Raw genomic sequence first — 21,404 nt, 5'->3', positions numbered from 1 at the left:
AAGTAGGGTTAATACCAGTCTCATAGGAATGAAACACTGGTGTGGGGCACGTGCCGGCCAAGTGTCAGGGAAAGGGCCAAGGGTGACCAGCTGGCTGGGGCCTGGGGGGGGCCCCGGGTTGGGGGCCACTGCAGCTTTGTCACCCCCCCCCCCTCAGGGTGGATACTAGGACCCTGGCCGCTCTCCAGGCGAGGAAAGAAGGTGCCAAGGATGCGCACAGGCTGCGTGGCTCCAGGCCTGCCCCTTCTGGTGTCAGCCACCACCTCCCAGCCTTCAGAAGCCCCGAGCCAGGCCTGTGCCCTGCTCAGGACGCCCCAGCTCCCCGGGGCCAGGGCCCCTTCCCCTGCAGCTCTCGGGGGCGGGGGAGGAGGCCCAGGCCACTCGGAGGCCACAGCGGACACCTGCTGCCTGCAGCAGGCATCGTGGCTCACGGGCGCCCTCTGCTGCTTCTTTTGAAAATGGCGCATGGGCCGGCACCCAGCTTGGAGACCCCGTGGCGCACAGCGTGACTGTTGGGCTTGCGACGTCGTGGGGGCCAGAACGTACACCTGGGCTTTGGTACAGCTCGCAGGGACTCCACCTGTTTGGGCCTGGTTTCCTCCCCTGCGAATGGAGGTAACTAATGGCCTCCACCTCCAGGGGGTGCTGAGGGCTCTAGGACCCACAGTGGGGGCTGCGCTCCAGCCGGGGGGTACGGTCATTAAGTGCGTTTGCAGGGGAGAAACCCAGAGTCGGTAAACACACGGGGTCACCAGGTGCATGGGATTCTACTCTTAGCACTCGCTCATTGGTTCAGCCCGAATTAAGTACCTGTGGGGCGGGTGCCACCCGGCTGATAACTCACAGGCCCCCTGAGCCCACCCCCCGCCGAGGGACAGCTGGAGTGGGGGCGGCTCTGACAAAATATTCCTGGTTCCAACTCAACACCTGGAGGCGCGTCTTCCGAACTGGATTGGAATGGCCACCGGCTCGGGAACGAGGGAAGACGGAGTCTGACTCCCTCCTGCTGGCCGGCCGTGACGTCACCTGGCTTGGCCCGGGCCTTCTCCCCCGACGCTCCCGTCCCCTGCAGCGCAGAGCCGGGCCCAGGGAGGTGCTCGGTGGGCAAGCACGTAGTGTATACCTACTGTGTGCTGGGCCTCATTCCGGGGGGCCGGGGACACAGCAGAGAACAGAAGGGTCCCAGCACATGCTTCTCGGCGCCTTCCTCCACCTCCAGGCCCCAGTTCAGAAGTGAGACCCGGAAGATTCCAGGGTCAGCCGGGAAAGTAGAGAGGCCCCTCCGCTGTTTCAGGCCGCAGGTGGGAGGGCTCACGCTGCTGCAGCTGGGGGCTGTGTGACCCCCTCCCCCTCTCCCCCCTGGGGAAGTTATCATCTGGTCCTCCCAAGGAGGCCGACAGTGCGAGAAGCCCATCTTCCGGATGCACACACTGAGGTACAGAGGAGTCAGGGACCACGGCCTGGGTCATGGGGGAACTGACAGGGACCCTGCCTTCCCAGGGGCCAGGAAGCAAATCAAATACTGTCGGGAGCCTGGGTCAGTATTAAGAAGCCGATGATGGGAAGGAGCCCCCGGATAGCGTTAGACGGTGGGAGTCAGGGATTCCCGGAGAGGCTGATCGCAGAGTGGAAGGAGAAAGGCGGGGAAGGTGAGGGCACTTGGGTCAGCCCCAGCACGCACAAAGGCCCTGGGGCAGGAACAGGGTGCGCTGGGGCCAGCACTAACTCCTGACCGGATGTCGGACTGAGCGCAGGTCTTTCAAAACACAAGCCGACCGATGCCTCCAAGGGTTCCAGATGCACTTCATTTTTTTTTTTTTTTTTTTCATTCCAATTAAGCAGAAAGCCTTGCACGATTACGGATGAGGCCAGGGCAGTGAGGGCGGTTTTACCTTTTCCAGGCAGCCTGGGCCCAGTGGAGACAGCAGTGGATGTTTTAAATCTCTTTTTAATTAAGGAAAAAGCCCCAGCTTGCGTCAGGGATGAACTGCATGAGCAAGAGCCCGGGAAGACGCGCCAGAGAGAGGGAAGGGCAGGCAGGTGGGGTGGACGTGGCTGCCACCATCAGCCCCCCTCGGCCCGCCCACCTGCCCCCAGCGCCAGGGCGGACTCTGGTGGGCTCCCAGCCCTGAGCCTCTCCGGAAGGCTCCCTGGGTCTCGGCCAGGGGGGTGGGGGTGCAGTGAGAACCAAAGTCAAAGAAAGCAGGCAGAGCCCCTGGCACGGGCCCGGCTCACAGGAAATGCTTGGCGTGTGCAGCTCCGGGCTCCTCTGCGTCCACACCGCTGACGTCTGGGACAGACTGGGTTTTGTGGAGGGGGCCGCCCTGTGCCCAGTTAGGGGGGCTAGCCCTGGCCTCCAGAGGCTGCAGCGGCCTCCAGCCGTGACAACAAAAAATACCTCCAGATGCCACCGGTGTTCCCCAGGGGTTGAGTTGGCAAATCAAGTGCAAATGATTTTTTAGCACAAGTCCCACGCAATATTTGGGACACGCTGGCACCCGACAATTATTCCTCGTTTACCTGAAATTCAGATGTAACTGGGCATCCTGTGTTTTCCCCCTAAATCTGGCAACTCGGCGCGAGGGGGAGGAGTGCAGAATCCCCCCCAGGCGACAAGCGGAGAACCACGGTTCTAGCTGTTACTAATTGCCACAAGAGCTCTGCCGTCCAGAGCCGGTGCCTGATAGCCGTTGGCCTCCTTTGTCCCGAGTGGCCTGCCTGGATTCGCGGGACGGGGCTGCAGGATGGCCAGAGCCACAGGGACTGGCGTCCCCACTCTGCCTTTTGCCGGCTGTGTGGGCTGAGCAACTTTCTTGCCCTCTCTGAGCCTCTGTTTCCAGACTCACGGAGGGGATAAGTGAAAGGGGGCTATCCACCGGCCTCCCTTACTAGGACACAGATGCGAGCTTTCACCCAAGAGACTGACCTGTAAGCCGCAGGGCTCCCATAAGGACACGTGATGCTCAGTGAAGGTGTGTGGGGCCCGCTGGCCACTAGTGGGCGGGGTCATATCATTAGGGCTGTCAGCACAGCCACTGGGGCCACCGCACGAGTCGATGCCTGCCAGTCCCAGAGGCAGACGGTGAGCGGGACTGTCCTGAGCAAACATGTGAGCTCCTGGGGAGCCTGGGCCCTGAGGACAGGCACACGTCATTCCAGGATCTGGCGCCCGATGGGCACAGAGCTACCAGCCGGCCAATGCCCTGCATACCCTGATGCCAGGGCGAGTGCAGCGAGCCTTCTCAGAGCGTTTGCTGCTCTGCACAGGCAAGGGGTGGCGCTGCCCACGGCCGGAGGGCACACTGGCCTCCGTGGAGGGAGAAGACAACGAGGACCACCCCCCGGCACCTCGTATGGAGGGCCTGCCGCGCCTGGGACTATCTAGACCACAGCCCTGAGGGGGTGGGGGAAACTGAGGCAAAGACAAATCATCCCACTTGCCCCTGATCACACGGCCGCCGCCCACAGCCCATCCTACCAGAGGCAGCACCGTGACGGCTGGAAAGTTCTGGGTGGTGACCCAGGACATGCAAGGCTGACACACAGGAAACTCTGCACCAGCTCTGCCCCAGAGCGTCCCCCGTGGTCCTCACGTTGGCGCCTGGGGCGGGCGGCAGACCAGCCCTCACTTCACAGAAACGGAGGCCTCCGCCTTGGGCCCCGGGACACACGGGGCTCCCCGGTGACTTTAGAGAGGGTCTCAGACGAGTTTCAGGCGTGGCCTGGGCAGCGCAAAGCTGCTTGCTCCACACGACAGGTGACAGGTGACACGCACAGAGGTCTCGGGCAGGTAAAGATGAGGCACAGGAGAAGCTATCGGTGCGGTCAGGGGCCGGGGGAGTGGTCCTAGGGGACCGTTCTGTTTCTGGACGCGGCCGTGGGCCGGTGCGTGAAACTCCGTCCAGCGGCTCCCTTACGGCCTGTGTCTTTGCTCTGTCCACGCAGACCTTTCTCTCAGAAAAGATACGACGCATAATCTTCCCCAAGATACCACTTTGCACCCGTGAGACCAGCAAGGAAAACAAAGGCCGTTAGCGCTACATCAGCTCAGTCATTCCCCACGCGGTGGGTACTCCTGAGGCCACGTGGCAAAACTCTCAAAACGACAAGGGCAGGCGCGCTCCTACCCAACGGCGGGTCTACTGCCACCACTGGCGTTGGAAAAAGAAAAGGAATACGGCCAAGACCATGTGTGCGCATGCAGACATAGAATATTCTGGAAGGCGACGCAAGGAAGCAGTGACCATGGCTGGCTCCAAGCAGGTGGTCAGAATAGAGGTAAGGGCAGACTTACTCTTTACTACATATCCTTTTTTTTTTTTTTTTAAGTTTATTTATTTATTTATTGAGGTGGGGGGGAGAAAAACATGGGAGGGGCAGAGAGAGAGAGAGAGAGAGAGAGAATCCTGAGAAGGCTCTGCACTGTGAGCACAGAGCCCAACTCGGGGCTCGAATCCATGAACCGTGAGATCATGAACTGTGAGATCTGAGCCAAAACCAAGAGTCAGATGCTTAGCCAACTGAGCCACCCAGGCGCCCCTTCCCAACGTATTTTTTGGTACATTTTACATTCTGTACCATGGAGGTACTTTATATATTCAGAAAATAAAGTGATAAAAAAGAGGAAACTTTCTAAGGAAGGCTAACATAGACAGACCTAGGTGGTACGAAGGAGAAAGGTGGGCATTGTGGTCACCGGGCCCAGGGAAGCCGACAGGGAACCCCACAGAGTCCTGGGGTGGGGACACCGGGTCTGGCTGGTCCCCCTCCCGGGCCAGCAGCATTGGCAGCTGGAGTCCAGCCCGCCAGGTTCTGCTCTCAGCTGACCCCCCAGGCACCCTGTTCTTCAAGGCTTCTTCACTTTGAGACAGCCGTGGTGACTGCTTTGTGAGTCCCCTTCCTTCCAGAACATTCTCTGTCTACACATGCAAATTCTTTTCCTTTTTCCCACCGAGTGGTGGATTTAGACCCCCCCCCCCTCCGCCCCTTGTTCCTTTCACTGAACCGTGCGTGTGGTTCTCCAGCTGCTCAGAAAGAGTGGCCGGTCCTTTTTCACACTTTCGTGGTCTCGCCTGCATGGCCCACACTTCTGACCCACACGTGGAAGGCCCATGGCCAGGACGCCAGGGTGGGCCGCCAGGAGATGAGGCTGGCTGTGGGGTTGGCTGTGACTTCAAGGTCAGGTGTCCTCAGGGCCCGTCCCTTTGTGGCTCAGCCCTGTCCCCCAGGACCAGGCTAGTCCCCAGCCACCTGGAGGGCTGCCTGCTGATGGGCCCCTAGGGCCTGCCCTCCGTCAAGCTGGGAGGGGCCGAGGTGTGGCGATCGAGGCGCTCAGGGCCAGGCACACCCATACTCCCCTCATCTCGGCTCTGCCCAAGGTCATGCCCCTCCCGGCGTAGCCCTCCGCCTCGTCCAGTAGATGGGCAGGTAAAGGGCCCGTCCCCCTTGATCTAGGACAGTTGTGTGGGGCCATCTCAGGTACAGAGCCCGGGAGCTGCGTCCAAGCAGGTGGGACTGTGGAGGCGTAGCTGGTGCTCAGAAGCCCAAGCCTGCCCTCGGGCCACCGGCTTCTATGGCCAACCTTAGGTATGGGTCCCTCAGGGCGCCCCAGGCCGGTCAACCTGACTGTGACCCTCCCGGCAACCCCTCCCTTCCTCCCTAGGACAGCAGGGTGCAGGTGGGGTCAGCCTGAGCAGGACACGGGGCTAGATCCTGGCCATGAGCCTGGACGGCTGCGGGCTCTCCTGCGGGGACAGGGCACGGCCAGATGAAGTGCCATCTGCTTCAGCATTTAAGACCGGCTCTGATTACCCACCCCTCCTCTGAGTGGGTGGGGGTCTCCCCGCCCTCCGAGCCCCTGCCTTCTGGGTTTCCAGCCAAGCTAACCTTGTCACCTTGGACAGCCAGTCCCCAGCCCAAGCTCCACCTGAAAAGCAAGGACACTGGATCCGAACGGTGGTTCTCACCCTGGGCTGCACAGGCGAATCAGCTGGAAGGCTTCGTAAACACACTGGTGCCCAGGGCCCACACCCCAGCTGAGTCCTAACCCCCCCCCCCCCCCGGGAACGGGCCAGGGCTGCACCATTTTGAAAGCCATCCATGTGATTCTGAAGGGCAGGGATGCTTCGACCCCTGGTCTGCACTGATTCCCGTGCTTCCTGTGACTAATAAAAGACATTCTGGGGCCCACGGCTCAGCTGTCACGGCCCTGCCTGCCCCCGTGACCTCACCTCCTGCTGCTTGGCCCCTCATTCCTGCCACACGCTCTTCTTCAGCGCGCATCAGCTCACCCAACATGTTCCTGTCTCAGGGCCTTTGCACCTGCTGCTCCGTCTGCCTGGAACACTGCCTCTGCATGGCTGGCTCTGACGTGCACACGGCAAGAGGCCCTCAGCCGCCTCGTCCCCACTTTACCTCCCTTTACTGCCGTCACTGCAAAATGTACCCATCTGGGTCTCGTGCTCACACACTCCTTTCTGCCTCTCCTGTGTGGGGGCAGGGACTTTGAGCTGCTCACTGCCCTTCCCTGGGGTCCGGGGCAGTGCCTGGCATGTAGCAGACACTCATCCACAGATAGAAGGTCGTGCCAGAACAGTGCTGGTCTGGGCTCTGCCCGCCACGGGAAGCGGGTGCAGGGGTAGGCGGCGAGGTTAGGGCTCCCCCCTCCCCCCGCCAGGACCCCCATGGGCGGGAAGCCGCAGCCCACTGTACAGACGGGAACACTAACACTCGGTAAACGGAGACACTGACCTTGGCCATCTTCTGCCTCCATGTGAGCCCCACCTGTCGCCTTCCTTTCAAAGGTATGAAGCCCCTAACTCGTTCTGAAAACTGCTCAAAATGTACCGGCTGAATGGAGGCCTTTACAACGCCCTGTTCACAGAGCTCCCAGCCCCCACTGGAGTAAAGCCCAAGTTCTGCCCTCCTCCCCTCCCACCTGGCCGCTTCTCTCCCTGAGCACCTGCTGCTCTCCTCTCTCCTTCCCCACTCTCTCCCAGACCAGCTCTCGCAGGCTTGCTTGCTGCCAGGCTCGCTCTCTCTCTCTCTCTCTCCCCCTTTCCCCTCTCCCAGCTGCACAGCGGCCTTGCTCCTGTCTGAAGCCCTGCATCCAGCCCTGACAGCGCACAGTAGGGATGCAATCAATGTTTGTGCAATGAACGGTCCCCAGACGGACCCCACCGGCAGCATCGGGCGGCTGGAACCAACCGTCTGCCCTAGACGGGGCCGCGGAGTGACTCTCATCTGCGCCGGGACCCGCAGTGAGTGCTGGGCCTCTCGACACCAATCGGAAGAATGCGCATCCTGACTGCCAGCCCCAACCACCCCATGCCTGGGTTACAGGCCGAGTGGGGGAGAGGCTCTGAGCCCCTGCTCAATTCCCCTGCAAGGGAGAAATGCCCTGGGTGGTCGGGGGCGCCGGGGAGGGCATGCCCGTGTCCCTTGTCCCCACCATCACCATTGTCACCTGCTCAGAAGAGACTAAAAACCCCAACATCGGCCAGATCCCAACAGTGGGCCGTCCTCCCAAACAGCCAGCCCGTCCTCCTCAAGATGGTCAAGGTCACGAAGACAGGAGCTTCTGAGAAACCCTCACGACCAGGGGAAACTGAGGAGATGTGACAAGTCATTGCAAGGTGGGCTCATGGGACAGCGAAGGGGCTTGAGGCGCCAGTGGAGGAAAACCCAAACAAAGCATGGACTCCACCTATACTAACCTGTTGGGACTGATCTGCTGACCCGGATGAAGGGGCCAGTGTGCTAACTCTCGGCGAAACTGTAAATTTGAAACTGTACTTCCTGTAAATCTAAAACTGTTCTAAAACACAGTCGTTAAGACACTTGACCAAGCCACCAACTCTGGACGCAGTCTCCATCTCCTGGTCCCCTTTCCTCCCAGCCCCACCTGGCCCCAGGTGGCCCCAGAAGGACAGTCGGCTGGGACCAGCCCGGCCCGGGAGCCCTGTCTGCTGGGTAACATCTTCAGTGCCTATCTAAGATAACTCTCAAAACCTGGCCCAGGGGATGTCCTCACTCATCATTCCACTTCACAGATGGGGAAGCTGAGGCTCTCATATAGGAAGGGATTTTCACAAAGCTGCACTTAGTCAGGGCACACCTGGGATCCGAACTCAGCTCTCTCTAACCCCACAGCCCCGTCACCAGTGTTTCCCCAACTTGAGCAGGCACCGGAATCCCCCAGAGGGTTTGTTAACAGCCCGCCCCACCCCGAGTTTCTGACTCAGTCATCTGGGAGGGTCTCACACGTCTGAGCGGTTCCCAGATGACGCTGAGGCTGCAGGTCTGGGGACCCCACCGAGAACCACACAGCCCTACCACGCTGTCTCCCGGGCAGCGCCACCCCACGCTCAGGCACGGGGAAACCACTCACCCCTCCCTGCCGCCTGCTGAGCCCGCCCCTCCTGCCCGGCCATGTGACCCGGGGCCTGTGCCTCGGTCTCCCCATCTGCGAAGTTACCTACACTGCCCAGCTGTAGTGAGGATTAAAAGGCAAATCCGGGGAACTCATTCTAGGAGCAGCTCCTGGCTCACGGGGAGGCCGGCCACGTGCCTGACCTTGGATGAGAGGGCACGAGGGAGGAGCTCTTTGGACAGTGGAGCACTCCCAGTCGCCACGGCTGCTCCCGCCAGGCCCTCGGGCAGCAGGACCCCACTCCCAGGGGTCCTCTGTGCCCACTTGCCTTGGGGACCGGAAACCAGGATGTGTTTCTTTCCCACACCACACCCTCACCAGCTCCTGCCTCGGGCGGGGTCTCTGCCATCAGACCAGAAGGGCACCCTCCCACCCCTCGCGCAAGGGGCTCAGAGGTGAAGTGACTCGCAGTGGGGTGATGGGTGTCCCCCCATATCCACATCCACCTGGAACGTGACCTTATTTGGAAACAAGGTCTTTGCAGATGTGATTAGTTAAGAACGTTGTGATGAGATCATCCTGGATTTAAGGCTGGCTCTCAGTGCAAGGACAGGTGTCTCCATAAGAGGAAGGACACAGAGACAGGGAGGAGGCCGTGTGGGGACAGAGGCAGGCAGGGAGGACCTTCCCCTGGAGCCTCCGGAGGCACTGTGGCGACCCCGCCGGCACCCTGGTTTTGGACTTCTCATCAAGTTCTGATCAAGAATTCACCATCGATCCTAACTATGTGACTGGGTCCCCGGATTTCTGGAGTTTATCCCAAAGAAGTAATAAGTTTAGGGGCGGTGTGGTGGCCTGGTCGGTGAAGCGTTCGACTTCGGCTCAGGTCACCAGCTCACGGTCGTGGGTCCGAGTCCCATTGTCAGACTCTGCACTCACAGTGCGCAGCCTGCTCGGGATTCTCGCTCGCTCTCCCTCTCTCTCCGCCCCTCCCCAGCTGTGCCCTTTCTCCTGCTCTCAAAAATAAATTAACAACAAAAAAAAGGAAATAACAGTTAACAAAATCGGAAATGAAAGATGACCAAAACAGCACTATTTACAAACGCAACAAGCTGGAAATGACCCAAGGCCAACTGTTGGCGGAAGGCGACACAGGCATCAGAGCGTGGAAGGACGCGCAGGGCCCACACTAAACACATACGGGTCTCGGCCCCACAGCCGGGTGACGGCACGCCTCTGCGGGCGGCGAGGGCAGAGAAGGTAAGGTGGACGACTGCGTGCGCTGTGCACGTCCCTGGCGGCAAGAGTCAAACTCAGGCTCCGCAGAGCCTGGGTGGTGTTGGTGAAGCACAGAGAGCAGGTCCTGTGCCCAGCTTCCCCCGCCCCGCTGCCTGTCCCTCTCAAGTGGCCTGCCACCTCCAGGGATCACGGCTGTGAGAGGCTGGTGTGGCTGGTGGCAGGCCTCGCCCCTAAGAGCTACAGTGAAAAATACGCGAGCAGACCTCCCTCGACGGCACTGCCCCTGCCCCGGCAGGTGGCTCCTCGGGGGCCAGGCTGGAGGTGGCCCTTTGAAAGGCTCCCAGCGCCAGGAGCATTAGGCCTGCTGCCCTGCCGGGGTTTTCCAACCGGGGAGGGCAGAGAGGGCGGCGGTGTGGTCCCCAGCGCCCGGGGCGTCCTCCCCTGCTTGGGCCCCAGACGTTCCTCCAAGGCCTCGGTTTACTTGTCAGAGATGTGCTGGGACAGCAACCCAAAGCCCGGGACCGTGGGGGGCTGAGTGGATACCCCAAACGTGGCCTCTGCACACGAGGCACTCTCACTCCGCCTGAAAGAGGAGGGCCTGAGCACATCGTGCTGAGTCAAGTAGGCCAGTCACAAGAGGACCGATACTGTACCACCCACTCAGATGAGGTGTGCGGGTGCCCGGGGTAAGCGCTTTCACAAAGACAGAAGGAAGGGCGGCCGGAGGCGGGGCTGGGAGAGGGGGCAGGGAGGGAGGGAGGGTGTGCAGCGGGCGGGGGCAGAGTTCCGGTCCGCAAAGCGGGGGCGGGTTCGGCAGCACACAGCGTGAGCGCGCTTGATGTCACGGCCCTCACCGTCCGCTTACACATGGTTAAGAGAGCGAACTTTATGTTACGCACATTTCGCCACGATTAAAACCCAAAACGGTAAGCTGGCGCCGAATGCCTCCTCTGTGCCCCGCGCCGGGGAGGCCCGCAGCGAAGCCTGAAGGATGAGGGTCCTTGAGCTCCAAGGGCGGGGTCTGGATGCGACGGCCGGCCCTCCCCCCCAGGTGTGCGCTCAGCAGGTGCCCCTCCCCCCCAGGTGTGCGCTCAGCAGGTGCCCCCCCCCCCCACTCCTGCGTGGGCTCAGCCTGCGGCCTCAGAGGGGCCGGGCCCTGGAGGGAGGTGGGCTGCTTCCGCCTCTCCAGCATCCCCGTCCCCACTTTGCAAACGACACCCTGTGGGTGTCCAGGGGAACCACTGCCGCGCACCTGCTCCGCGTCTTAGAGAAACTGTCCATCAAGATGCCCCACCCCCTGGGCAAGGGGCGGGGCCCATACCCTAAGCGGGGCCCATCAGATGCACTCCTGAGCTCACCCATCCCGGCAGGGGGACTGGAGGTGGTCCTTCTGCCTGGCCCGGGCCTTCCCACACCCCTGACTTCCTGCGGCGAAGGGATGGGGCCAGGGACACCCCCAAAACATCCAGGAGGTGAGTCAGCTCTGCGGGGCATGCCACCCACATGGGCGAGGGAGGGGCCATCAGAACGACCCCCCAGGTTTCAGGCTGGGAGGCGTCTGTCACTGAATAACGGGCTTCAAGGGGAGAGGTCTCCCTGTGGACCATGGCTGGACATCAGGGGCTAGGGCACAGGACAGATGTCTGCACTGCCTCTGCCAACACCTACCACGTGCCACCGTGACGCTGTGTCCTTCTAGGACCTTCCCCGGGCCCCGGCAGGCCGAACCCCCTATGCCGGTGACACCAGGCCCGCGGGGTGCAGAGCAAAAACGCCGTGTGTGCCCGGCTCTTCCTCCCTTACTCTCCGCGGTTGGGATTAGTCCCCCTGAGGGAGAAGCCAAGGCCCAAGGGCACCGTGGCCACGTCCCTCTCCTGCCAGTGGCAGGGAAGGAGGAGTGCTGAGAGTCACAGCCCGCATATATAAGGCACCTGCTGTGTACAGATGCTGCCTTGACTGGCGGTGCCCCCTCCCTCTCCGGGGTGTGCCTCCTGCTCTCTCCTGCCTCATTCCCGCACCGCCCCTACCTCCCTGGGCCCCAGAAGAGCTGGTGGGGGAGCCGCCCCCCTTACCTTTCAGGCAGGACAGCTTAAGCCCCATGGCGGCGCCTCGGCAGGCCTGCGGAGAGAGAAGGGGCTTGCTGGGTGCTGGCCATGTGCGGCCAAGCCCCCCCCCCCACCGCAGCCCCACGGGTGCACAACAGGAAATAGTGGGGAGAGAAACCGCCGGTGACTGGCGAGGTCAGGGTGCGTGCTGGCTGCATCTGGGCTGAGTTTGCTCAAAGATGAGCCTGTGCTGGCGGAAAAAGCTTTCAGGTGCCTCGGAGCTAAATATACTGGAGGTCCTGGAGCGTGGGGTGCAGCTGAGGTGAGGGTGTGGTCGGGCCGCCCTTCGGAACCGAAGCCACCTGGCCTTTCCGTTAAGGGGCTGCTGGCTTCAGAAACAGCAGGGCGGGGGGGGACCCTGGGCCAGGCTGCAGGTGGCCCTGAGCCCGCCGTGATGGGCTCACCTTCTGTTATGGTGCGGCCGCGCTTCATAAATGCGTGTGCTTTGGAGATCTAACAGATTGAGGCACCCGGGCCTTAGTGCGTGGGAGTTAAAATTGTCCCAAGTGTTCTCACGATCTGCCGGCCGATTGATGGATAAAACAGGGGGCAGCTGACGCGGTATGCGCCTGACATTCCACAGCAACAACCCCGGGAGATGTTACTACTTCCCCATTGACAGATGTGGAAATCAAGGCTCAGAGAGCTGGTGTCCCCTGCCCGAGGCCAGCCAGCTTCCTAGGAGACGGGAGCTGGGGTTCCAACCCCGGGGCTGCCCCTCCAGGGGACTGTGAGGCTCTTGTTTTCACCTCTGAGGGTCCTTGTGTCTGAGGGTCGATGGGGGCGGGGTGCTTATCCCTCCTTTCACGGGGAGCTGCCTGTGTGCCAGGCTGGGGAGGGGAGAGGGATGGAGGGGGCCGGCAGGGGGGGCCCATCATCTCCTCGTCCTGCACAGAGGCTGGCACTGATGCCTAGGAAGTGCTGGGGTCCCCCAGGCGTCCATGACGTGGGTGCTGTGCTGGTTCCCCCCCTGGGAACTTATCAGTCATGCAGCATCTCGGGCACACCCAAATGAATCGGTAGTTTAACAAGGCCCCCTGGGAGTCGTGTGCCTGTTAAGGTCAGGGATGCTGGCTCTGGGCTAGAAATTGTGGGGGTCTCAGCGTGGAAGATGGGGGGCAGTGAGGGTGTGGAGAAGTGGCTGGAAGTCCGGGAGACACGCAGGGTCAGGCGATGGGGGGGCGGGGGGGGGGGACTTGGAAGGACCCGAGGGGAGGGCTCTGATTTCATCCAGGCTGGGTATGTGGGACAGGCAGGAAGCAGATGCCTGGAGACATCTGCTGGGGGATGGGCTGGGGACACGAGTGGGAGGGAGGGAGACAGGGCAGGGGAGGGACAGACACCTGTGGAGCATCTCTGACTTGGCCGGGGCCTGGCTCAGCCAGCTGACCACAGGCAGGTTCCTCAACCCACCTGGACTTCACTTTCCTCATCTTTAAAATGGGGAGGATGCTCTTGGAGGTGTCACTGAGCAGCACGGAAAACTGAGTTATCAGGGGGGCACAAGGCTCAAGAAGTGTCAGCTGCTGTGGTTTATGACAGTCCCAGAGAGAAGACGGGTCTTGGTTTCCAGCAGGGGGTCTTTCTCCAGGGCTGTGCTGTCCCGAGTGTGGTCCTGGCCCAGAGGCCTGGGACAAGTGATCGCCGGGAGCTCATGAGAAATGCCAGCTCTCGGGACCCATCCTGCCTGCAGTCTTGGGGGCTGTATCCAAGCAGGACGCAGGGGAGGCTCAGCACAGCTGCCGAGGCATGGGGCCCAGCAAGATCGCCTGCGCACTTAGCAAAATACCGATGCCTGGTCTCACCCCAGAGATTCCGGGGTAATTGGCCTGGGGTGTGGGCCTGGCACTGGGATTTTTAAAAGCTCCCCAGGGGATTCTAATGTGCAGGATGAAATGCCACGGAAAGGGTGTCCTTCCTCAGGGGGAGAGGAAGGGCTGGGCTGGGGGAAGAGAGAGCCCGTGAGCATAACGGGTGTTATTTCTGGAGCGTTCACTGTGTGCCCAGCACCCACCAGAGCTCCTGGACCGAGATTCCTGGTCAGTTAATGCTCCCAACAGCCCTTAGGGGTTGGGACCATCCCCACCTCACAGAGGAGGAAACACAGGCACAGAGAGGTTAGTTTGCACAAGGTCTTATGGGTAGCAAGTGGCGGGGTCAGGATTCAAACACGGCACTTTGGGCCCTAGAGCGACAACACTTCCAACCACAGGGCTGGGAGGGGGAGTGGTAGGCAGGGGGGTGGCCTAGACCTTCCCTCTGTCTCTCCCCACCCTCCCCGGGGCTGGGTCTCCGGCCCAGGGGTCTGCAGCCCTGAGGTTGGGCTCACGAGCAAATACAGCCAGGGCCCACACTGGCCACTGTAAGCAGCCCGCATGACATCACGCTTTGCATGGTGCACCCCACTGATGTCACTCTGCATTTCTGGGTGGTCCTCAAGTGGTGGCCACAGTGCACCCGACAGATCGCACATGCATCCTATCTCAGGGGTTATTATTTTTAAAAAAACTATTTATTTTGAGAGAGAGAGAGAGCAGGAGCAAGGGAAGGGCAGAGAGAGAGAGAGAAAGAGCAGGAGGAGGGGAGGGGCAGTGAGAGAGGGAGAGCAGGAGCAGGAGGAGGGGAGGGGCAGTGAGAGAGGGAGAGCAGGAGCAGGGGAGAGGCAGAGAGAGAGGGAGAGCAGGAGGAGGGGAGGGGCAGAGAGAGAGGGAGAGCAGGAGCAGGGGAGGGGCAGAGAGCAGGAGCAGGAGCAGGGGAGGGGCAGAGAGAGAGAGAGAGAGTGAGCAGGAGCAGGGGAGGGGCAGAGAGAGAGGGAGAGCAGGGGAGGGGCAGAGAGACAGGGAGAGCAGGAGCAGGGGAGGGGCAGAGAGAGAGGGAGAGCAGGAGCAGGGGAGGGGCAGAGAGAGGGAGAGCAGGAGCAGGGGAGGGGCAGAGAGAGAGGGAGAGCAGGAGGAGGGGAGGGGCAGAGAGAGAGGGAGAGCAGGAGCAGGGGAGGGGCAGAGAGCAGGAGCAGGAGCAGGGGAGGGGCAGAGAGAGCAGGAGCAGGGGAGGGGCAGAGAGAGAGAGTGAGCAGGAGCAGGGGAGGGGCAGAGAGAGAGGGAGAGCAGGGGAGGGGCAGAGAGAGGGAGAGCAGGAGCAGGGGAGGGGCAGAGAGAGGGAGAGCAGGAGCAGGGGAGGGGCAGAGAGAGAGACAGCAGGAGCAGGGGAGGGGCAGAGAGAGAGGGAGAGCAGGAGCACGGGAGGGGCAGACAGAGAGTGCAGGAGCAGGGGGAGGGGCAGAGAGAGAGCAGGAGCAGGGGAGGGGCAGAGAGAGAGCAGGAGCAGGGGAGGGGCAGAGAGAGAGAGAGAGAGCAGGAGCAGGGGAGGGGCAGAGAGAGAGAGAGAGAGAGCAGGAGCAGGGGAGGGGCAGAGAGAGAGAGAGCAGGAGCAGGGGAGGGGCAGATAGAGAGTACAGGAGCAGGGGGAGGGGCAGAGAGAGAGCAGGAGCAGGGGAGGGGAAGAGAGAGAGAGAGCAGGAGCAGGGGAGGGGGAGAGAGAGAGAGAGAGAATCCCAAGCAGGCTCTGGACAGTGCAGAGCCCGAATGGACTTGGGGCTCGATACCACGAAGTTTGAAATCATGACCTGAGCTGAAATCAAGACCCAGTGCTCAACAGGCTGACCCCCCAGACGCCCCCCCATCCCAGGGTTTAGACAATGGTTTATGAGGAGGTCTTCCTGGAGGAAGCGATGCTAGGATTGCTGTAAAATGCCCCAGAAAAACCACCACCGTGCTGTGGGTGCAGGGGGAGGACACAACCAGGGCAGGGGCTCCGACACTGAAAGGTGGGAATATTCATTATGTATCTTTGTGTTTGTTTGAAAAGCACTACAAGAGTAAAAAAAAAAAAAAAAAAAAAAAAAGACAATTATCTGTAGGCGACAGTATGGGGTCAACGCTCAGTTCTCTGATTTTTATCACTGGACTGAGTCTGTCAGAGACGGTTCCTGCCCCTAGGACACACACGCCCAAGGGTCCAGGGCCGTCACGCCTGCAACTGAACTCTCAGCTTGCACAGCTGGAAAAGTCAAAACACGCATGTGTATGTGCAGAGGCGGAATGTGGCCAAACGTTCGTCTCTGGGGAAGGGCACGAGGGGCACCTGGTGTTCTTGCAACTTTTCTGGAAGCTTGAAACTATTTCTAGGAGTCAACCAGGGAAAAGAACGGCAGAGACAACAGGGGCCCCGCAGCCCCTGTGCCCGACACCGCCGCCTCCCAGCGGTGGCAGGGGAAGTTTTGTGCATCGGACCCCGTTTTCCTAGAAACTTCTCTGATGCAGTGGGAGGTGTGCTCTATCCTGTGCCGGGAGCACCACCTCCCTAAGAGTTGCCTCGAATTGACAGGTGTCGTCCCAGAGCTGCCTTATAGCTTAAAAAATACCCGTCTTGGGACGTCAGGGGGGCTCAGTGGGCTCGGCGTCCGACTCTTGATTTCAGCTCAGGTCATGATACCATGGTTCATGAGATAGAGCCCCACGCTGGGCTCCCCACTGACAGCACAGAGCCTGCTGTGGATTTTCTCTCCCCATCTCTCTCGGCCCCTCCCCTGCTCCTTCTCTCTCCCTCTCTCTCTTTCTCAAAATAAATAAGTTTAAAAATAACCACCTCAAAACACCCAGCAGGAAAGGAGGGAAGCATGGAGGAAAGGGGGAAGAAAGGAAGGGGGAGGGGGAGGAGAGGAAGGGGGAGGGGGAGGAGAGGAAGGGGGAGGGGGAGGAGAGGAAGGGGGAGGGGGAGGAGAGGAAGGGGGAGGGGGAGGAGAGGAAGGGGGAGGGGGAGGAGAGGAAGAGGAGTGGGATGGAGGGAGGGGATAAGGGGGGGACAGAGGGGAAGGGGGAGGGGAAAGGGGAGGGAGGGGGAAGGGGGAGGAGAGGAAGAGGAGTGGGATGGAGGGAGGGGATAAGGGGGGGACAGAGGGGAAGGGGGAGGGGAAAGGGGAGGGAGGGGGAAGGGGGAGGAGAGGAAGAGGAGTGGGATGGAGGGAGGGGATAAGGGGGGAACAGAAGGGGAAGGGGGAGGGGAAAGGGGAGGTGGGGGGAAGAGGAGGGGAGGGAGGGGGTAAGGGGAGGGAAGTGGGGAGGGGGGAGGGAAGGAGGTTGATGAAAGAACAGCCGATCAAGGAGGCAAGAGGCACAGGAAGCAGGCGTGGCCCCAGCTGGTGCAGGGACACAGGACAAGAAGCTGCACCAGGGTCAGGGAGAGGTGGCACCTAGGGGTCGCGTCAGTGTGCAGCGATTCTGTTTCAGCTTTCTAGAATTCCCAGGTGCAGAATGTTCACAAAGCGCCGTTCCTCATCCCAGCGCCCCCCCCCCATGCCTCTCCTCGTCCAGCTCCTCCCTCCCCACGGGACAGAAGGTGGGCGGCCGGTGGGGAGTGGCCCTGGGGATCGAGGAAGAGCTGGGGTCCAAGAGCTGTGCGACCTCAGCCAAGGCACTTCCCTCTCTGAGCCTGAGGTTCTGAAGTTCGGCCCCCCCAGGCTCTGTGTCCTGGTCTGTGAAACAGGCATCCTGCCACCAGCCTCAGGGACGGTGGCCACCGTCACTGTCAGTCACTGTCACAGAGCAGTCCGGGAGGGCACTGCATCAGAAGACTGCCCGGGGCATCCCGAGTTGGGTCCAGAGGAGGAGGTGCTCCCCCGGGGTGACCCACTCCCTCTGGGGTGGGGGCTGGGGGCGGAAGGCCAGCCTGGAAGAGGCCACGGACGCTGCGTGGGAGAGGCCCCGCGTGGGACGGGCTGAAGCTTGATTCTACACCTGTGTGAGTGGAGGCCTTCCTTCACGGTCATTCTCACGGCAATGACAGCTGACTGATATCAAGCGAACGCTTTTAAAAAGCCAAGTCTTGGGGCGCCTGGGTGGCTCAGTCGGTTGAGCGTCCGACTTCGGCTCAGGTCACGGTCTCACGGTCTGTGAGTTCAAGCCCCGCGTTGGGCTCTGTGCTGACAGCTCAGAGCCTGGAGCCTGTTTCAGATTCTGTGTCTCCCTCTCTCTCTGACCTTCCCCCGTTCATGCTCTGTCTCTCTCTGTCTCAAAAGTAAATAAACGTTAAAAAATAAATAAATAAATAAATAAATAAATAAATAAATAAATAAAAAGCCAATTCGTGAGCCGAGATGATTATAAAAATTACTCCGCTCAGGGGCGCCCGGGTGGCTCAGTCGGTTGAGCATCTGACTTTGGCTCAGGTCCTGATCTCACAGCTGGTGAGTTCGAGCCCAGCGTCGTCCGGCTCTGTGCTGACAGCTGGGGTGGGGGGGTGGTGCTGCTTCGGATTCTGTGTCTCCTTCTCTCTGCCCCTCCCCCGCTTACACTCTGTCTCTCTCTCTCAAAAATAAGTAAAACCCCTACAATTTTTTAGAAAGTAACGATTTAATGGGAGAAAGGAGATCTGGTGGGAGGGGTCCCCCCCTGGGTTCCAAGTGCAGTCAGGCTAGTTTAGGTATAAATGTTCTCTCTTTCACACTTTTGCAGGAGTGTGAAAAACCTCCCTTTCATATTGAATCGGGCTGTTTATGTTCCCTTGGAAATATCAGATTGTTAATTATTTGCACAACAGCTTGAAGTAGAACAGGTTCTTTCTTGCACCCAGGCACAAAAATCCCCCTACGCCAAACGGCCACAACAGGGACAGGCAATGATACAAACTTCCTTCCTCCCGCGGTGGGGGGGGGGGCCCTGTCCCTCGTCTGCGCCATCAAGATAGATGGGGATCAGCTCTTTGCACACCACACGGCGTTCTCTGAAACCATGAGCATCTCCAGGGCAAGGACACGCTTGGCCAAGTTGTCTGTGCCTGTTTTCACAGCAGCCTTCAAGACACTACCACCGGCCCACAGCAGTGAGTGCCTGCCGGCTCACCTACGGGTTCGCAGTGCAAAGGGAAAAGTCAACCGGTTTGTTCTCTGCACAGAGCAGAAAAATTAAGGCGACGCGCCGGCTGGCTGGGGGGCCGGAGCGGGTGGGGAGGTGCCTATTTCTAGAAGGCTGGCCCCTGGGGGTCTGTCTGCTGATTACCTTCAGTTCCTACTTTTGCAGCTCAGAAGCTGAGCTCTAGAGGGGGAGATAAAATCTTTCTGGAGTGAATCATACAGGTCTAGGGTTGGAAGTGGCCGTAGATAAACGTTTCCTGATAAAATATAGAGTGTCCGATTACGGCATGGGACATACTCATATTAAAAATCCTTCATCATTTATCTGCAACTGAAAACTGGGCATCCTGGTTTGTTTTTTTTTTTTTTTAAGATTGTCTTTTCTTTTTTATTTATTTATTTTTTTAATTTTTTTTTCAATGTTTATTTATTTTTGGGACAGAGAGAGACAGAGCATGAACGGGGGAGGGGCAGAGAGAGAGGGAGACACAGAATCGGAAACAGGCTCCAGGCTCCGAGCCATCAGCCCAGAGCCCGACTCGGGGCTCGAACTCACGGACCGCGAGATCGTGACCTGGCTGAAGTCGGACGCTTAACCGACTGCGCCACCCAGGCGCCCCAAAAATCCTTCATCATTTATCTGCAATTGAAAACTGGGCATCCTGGTTTGTTTGTTTTTGTTTTTTTTTTTTAAGATTGTCTTTTCTTTTTTTAAAGTGCTTATTTTTGAGAGAGAGACAGAGCGTGAGTGGGGGGAGAGGCCAAGAGACACAGAATCCAAAGCAGGCTCCGGGCTCTGAGCTGTCAGCACAGAGCCCGACGCGGGGCTTGAACCCACAAAACTGTGAGCTCATGACCTGAGCCGAAGTCGGATGCTTAACCGACTGAGCCACCCAGGCCCCGCTTCTTTTCTTTTCTTATTTTTCTTTTTTTTTTCTTTTCTTTTTTTAAAGTAGGCTCCACACCCAATGTGGGACTTGAACTCACAATGCTGGGATTAAGAGTCCCATGCTCTACCAACTAAGCCAGCCAGGTGCCCCTTAAAAATTTTATTTTGGGGGCACCTGGGTGACTCAGTCAATTGAGCATCTGACTGTTCTTTCGGCTCCGGTCACTATCCCAGGGCAGTGGGATTGAGCCCTGTGTTGGGCTCTCTGCTGAGCATGGAACCTGCTTAAAATTCTTTCTCTCTCTGTACCCCTCTCCCCTGCTCGCAATTCTGTCTCTCTCTAAAATTAAAAAAAAAAAAAAAAATAGGGGTGCCTGGGTGGCTCATTCAGTTAAGTTCAACTTCGGCTCAGGCCACGATCTCACAGCTCCTGGGTTCGAGCCCCGCGTCAGGCTCTGGGCTGACGGCTCAGAGCCTGGAGCCTGCTTCAGATTCTGTGTCTCCCTCTCTTTGCCCGTCCCCTCCCCGTGCTCGCTCTCTCAAAGGTGAATAAGCATTAAAACACTTTTTTAATTAAAAAAATAAAATTAAAACAGTAACAGTAAAAAAGATTTTAAGTAATCTCTACCCCCAATGTGGGGCTCGAACTCGTGACCCCAAGATCAGGAGGCGCACGCTCCACCGACAGAGCCAGCCACGGGCATCCCGAATTCTTATTTGCTAGAGCCGGCAGCTCTACACAGAGGCGGCCGTCGTTCTAACATGGGTCTCCCAGATGAGGACACGGAGACCCAGAGAGGGAAAGTGAGTGAAAGGCAGAGTCCAGCTGGAAGTCTGACCCTGGTCTCTGCAGAGCCACCTCCCAGAAGAGATCAGAATAACCCTCTCGAGGTGGCAGGTGGCGCCTCCTGAACAAAGACCTCACCTGAAGCCCAGGGAGAGGGCAAGGGGGAAGCATCATCGCTGAGGAATGCGACACTCTCTGCCTAAGTGGGTGGGCCCACCCACGGCAGGAGGGAACCAGGTGCCGCTCCCAGCCAGTGGGGGTGGGGAGGAGGGGGGACCTGGGCAAGCTGTCCACACCTGGGTCCGTGTTGCAAACACAGGGGAGCAGATACTAACAGGCTGGGCACGCTGGGCTCCCCGTAGGCACAGGGAACATCTTGGTTTTCTTCCTTCTTTAGAAAAGGCACTTTCTTTTTGTCACAGGCTTAGAATTCCTGCAATTCCAGCCAGAGGGTCTGTGCCGGGAACAGATGCTACGAGCGTTAACACGCCTCCCATCCTGGTACACAGAGTGCAAAACATGAACATCTCCTGGCCTTTGCCCGCGGGCCTGCAGGAGGCTGTGAGCTCCTCTTCAAGAGACAGCGCGGGGACAGAGAGCCTGGGGACAGCTGCCAGGGGCCAGCAGCAAGTGAGAGAGGATGGGGGGCAGGGCACCCACTGACCTTGCCAGCTACTGTTCTCTCACGGCACAGGGTGCTTCCCTGTGATTGACCGTGTAACTCTGAGCAAAATACTTGCCCACTGCCTGCTTGGGCCTCTGTGTGGTCAAGTTCAATGCTTGAAAAGGTTTGTGTACCTTTTCAAATGTCATATGCCAATAAAAGTGTTTATTTCAAAATAAGAAGTATGCTGTTAGAAGTCAAGATAATGGTTAATGAACCACGGGTTAATTTTAAAACATGTGATTAAAAGGGCGCCTGGGTGGCTTAGTCAGCTGAGCATCTGATTCTTGATTTCGACCCAGGCAGGTCATGATCTCACAGTTCGTGGGTTTGAGCCCCACGTCAGGCTCTGCCCTGACAGTGCAGAGCCTGCTTGGGATTCTCTCTCTCCCTTTCTCTCTCAAAATAAATAATCATTAAAATAAAAAACATGCAATTAAAA

At 59.3% G+C, this 21,404-nt stretch overlaps 1 protein-coding gene and 1 long non-coding RNA gene across 4 annotated transcripts in view; one reads left to right on the top strand and one right to left on the bottom strand.

Moving 5' to 3' along the window:
• CLMB (calcimembrin) overlaps positions 1–21,404 on the bottom strand; it is a 45,129-nt gene that overhangs the window by 8,880 nt on the left and 14,845 nt on the right. Inside the window, exons 3-4 of one of the 3 annotated variants that reach the window (XM_086688760.1) lie at positions 11,683–11,728; positions 10,510–10,594 (exon numbers count right to left, since the gene is read on the bottom strand). In XM_086688760.1, the coding sequence (XP_086544886.1) occupies positions 10,510–10,594; positions 11,683–11,710 (113 nt within the window). In that variant the 5' untranslated portion in view covers positions 11,711–11,728. Of the gene's footprint in view, positions 1–10,509; positions 10,595–11,682; positions 11,729–21,404 lie in introns of those variants that run through there. The other 2 variants (XM_086688761.1, XM_086688762.1) reach the window with 2 other exon arrangements.
• Positions 10,718–21,144, top strand: LOC147573312 (uncharacterized). The gene is made up of 2 exons (XR_015244609.1): positions 10,718–11,082; positions 20,721–21,144. It is a non-coding gene; the product is annotated as an uncharacterized LOC147573312 (long non-coding RNA).

The sequence above is a fragment of the Puma concolor genome, chromosome E2 (genome assembly GCF_028749965.1).
Source record: "Puma concolor isolate L17-30 chromosome E2, mPumCon1.1.hap2, whole genome shotgun sequence".
Taxonomy (NCBI): Eukaryota; Metazoa; Chordata; class Mammalia; order Carnivora; family Felidae; genus Puma; species Puma concolor.
The sequence above is the reverse complement of the archived record's forward strand: the minus strand, read 5'-3'. Positions and strand labels throughout refer to the sequence as shown.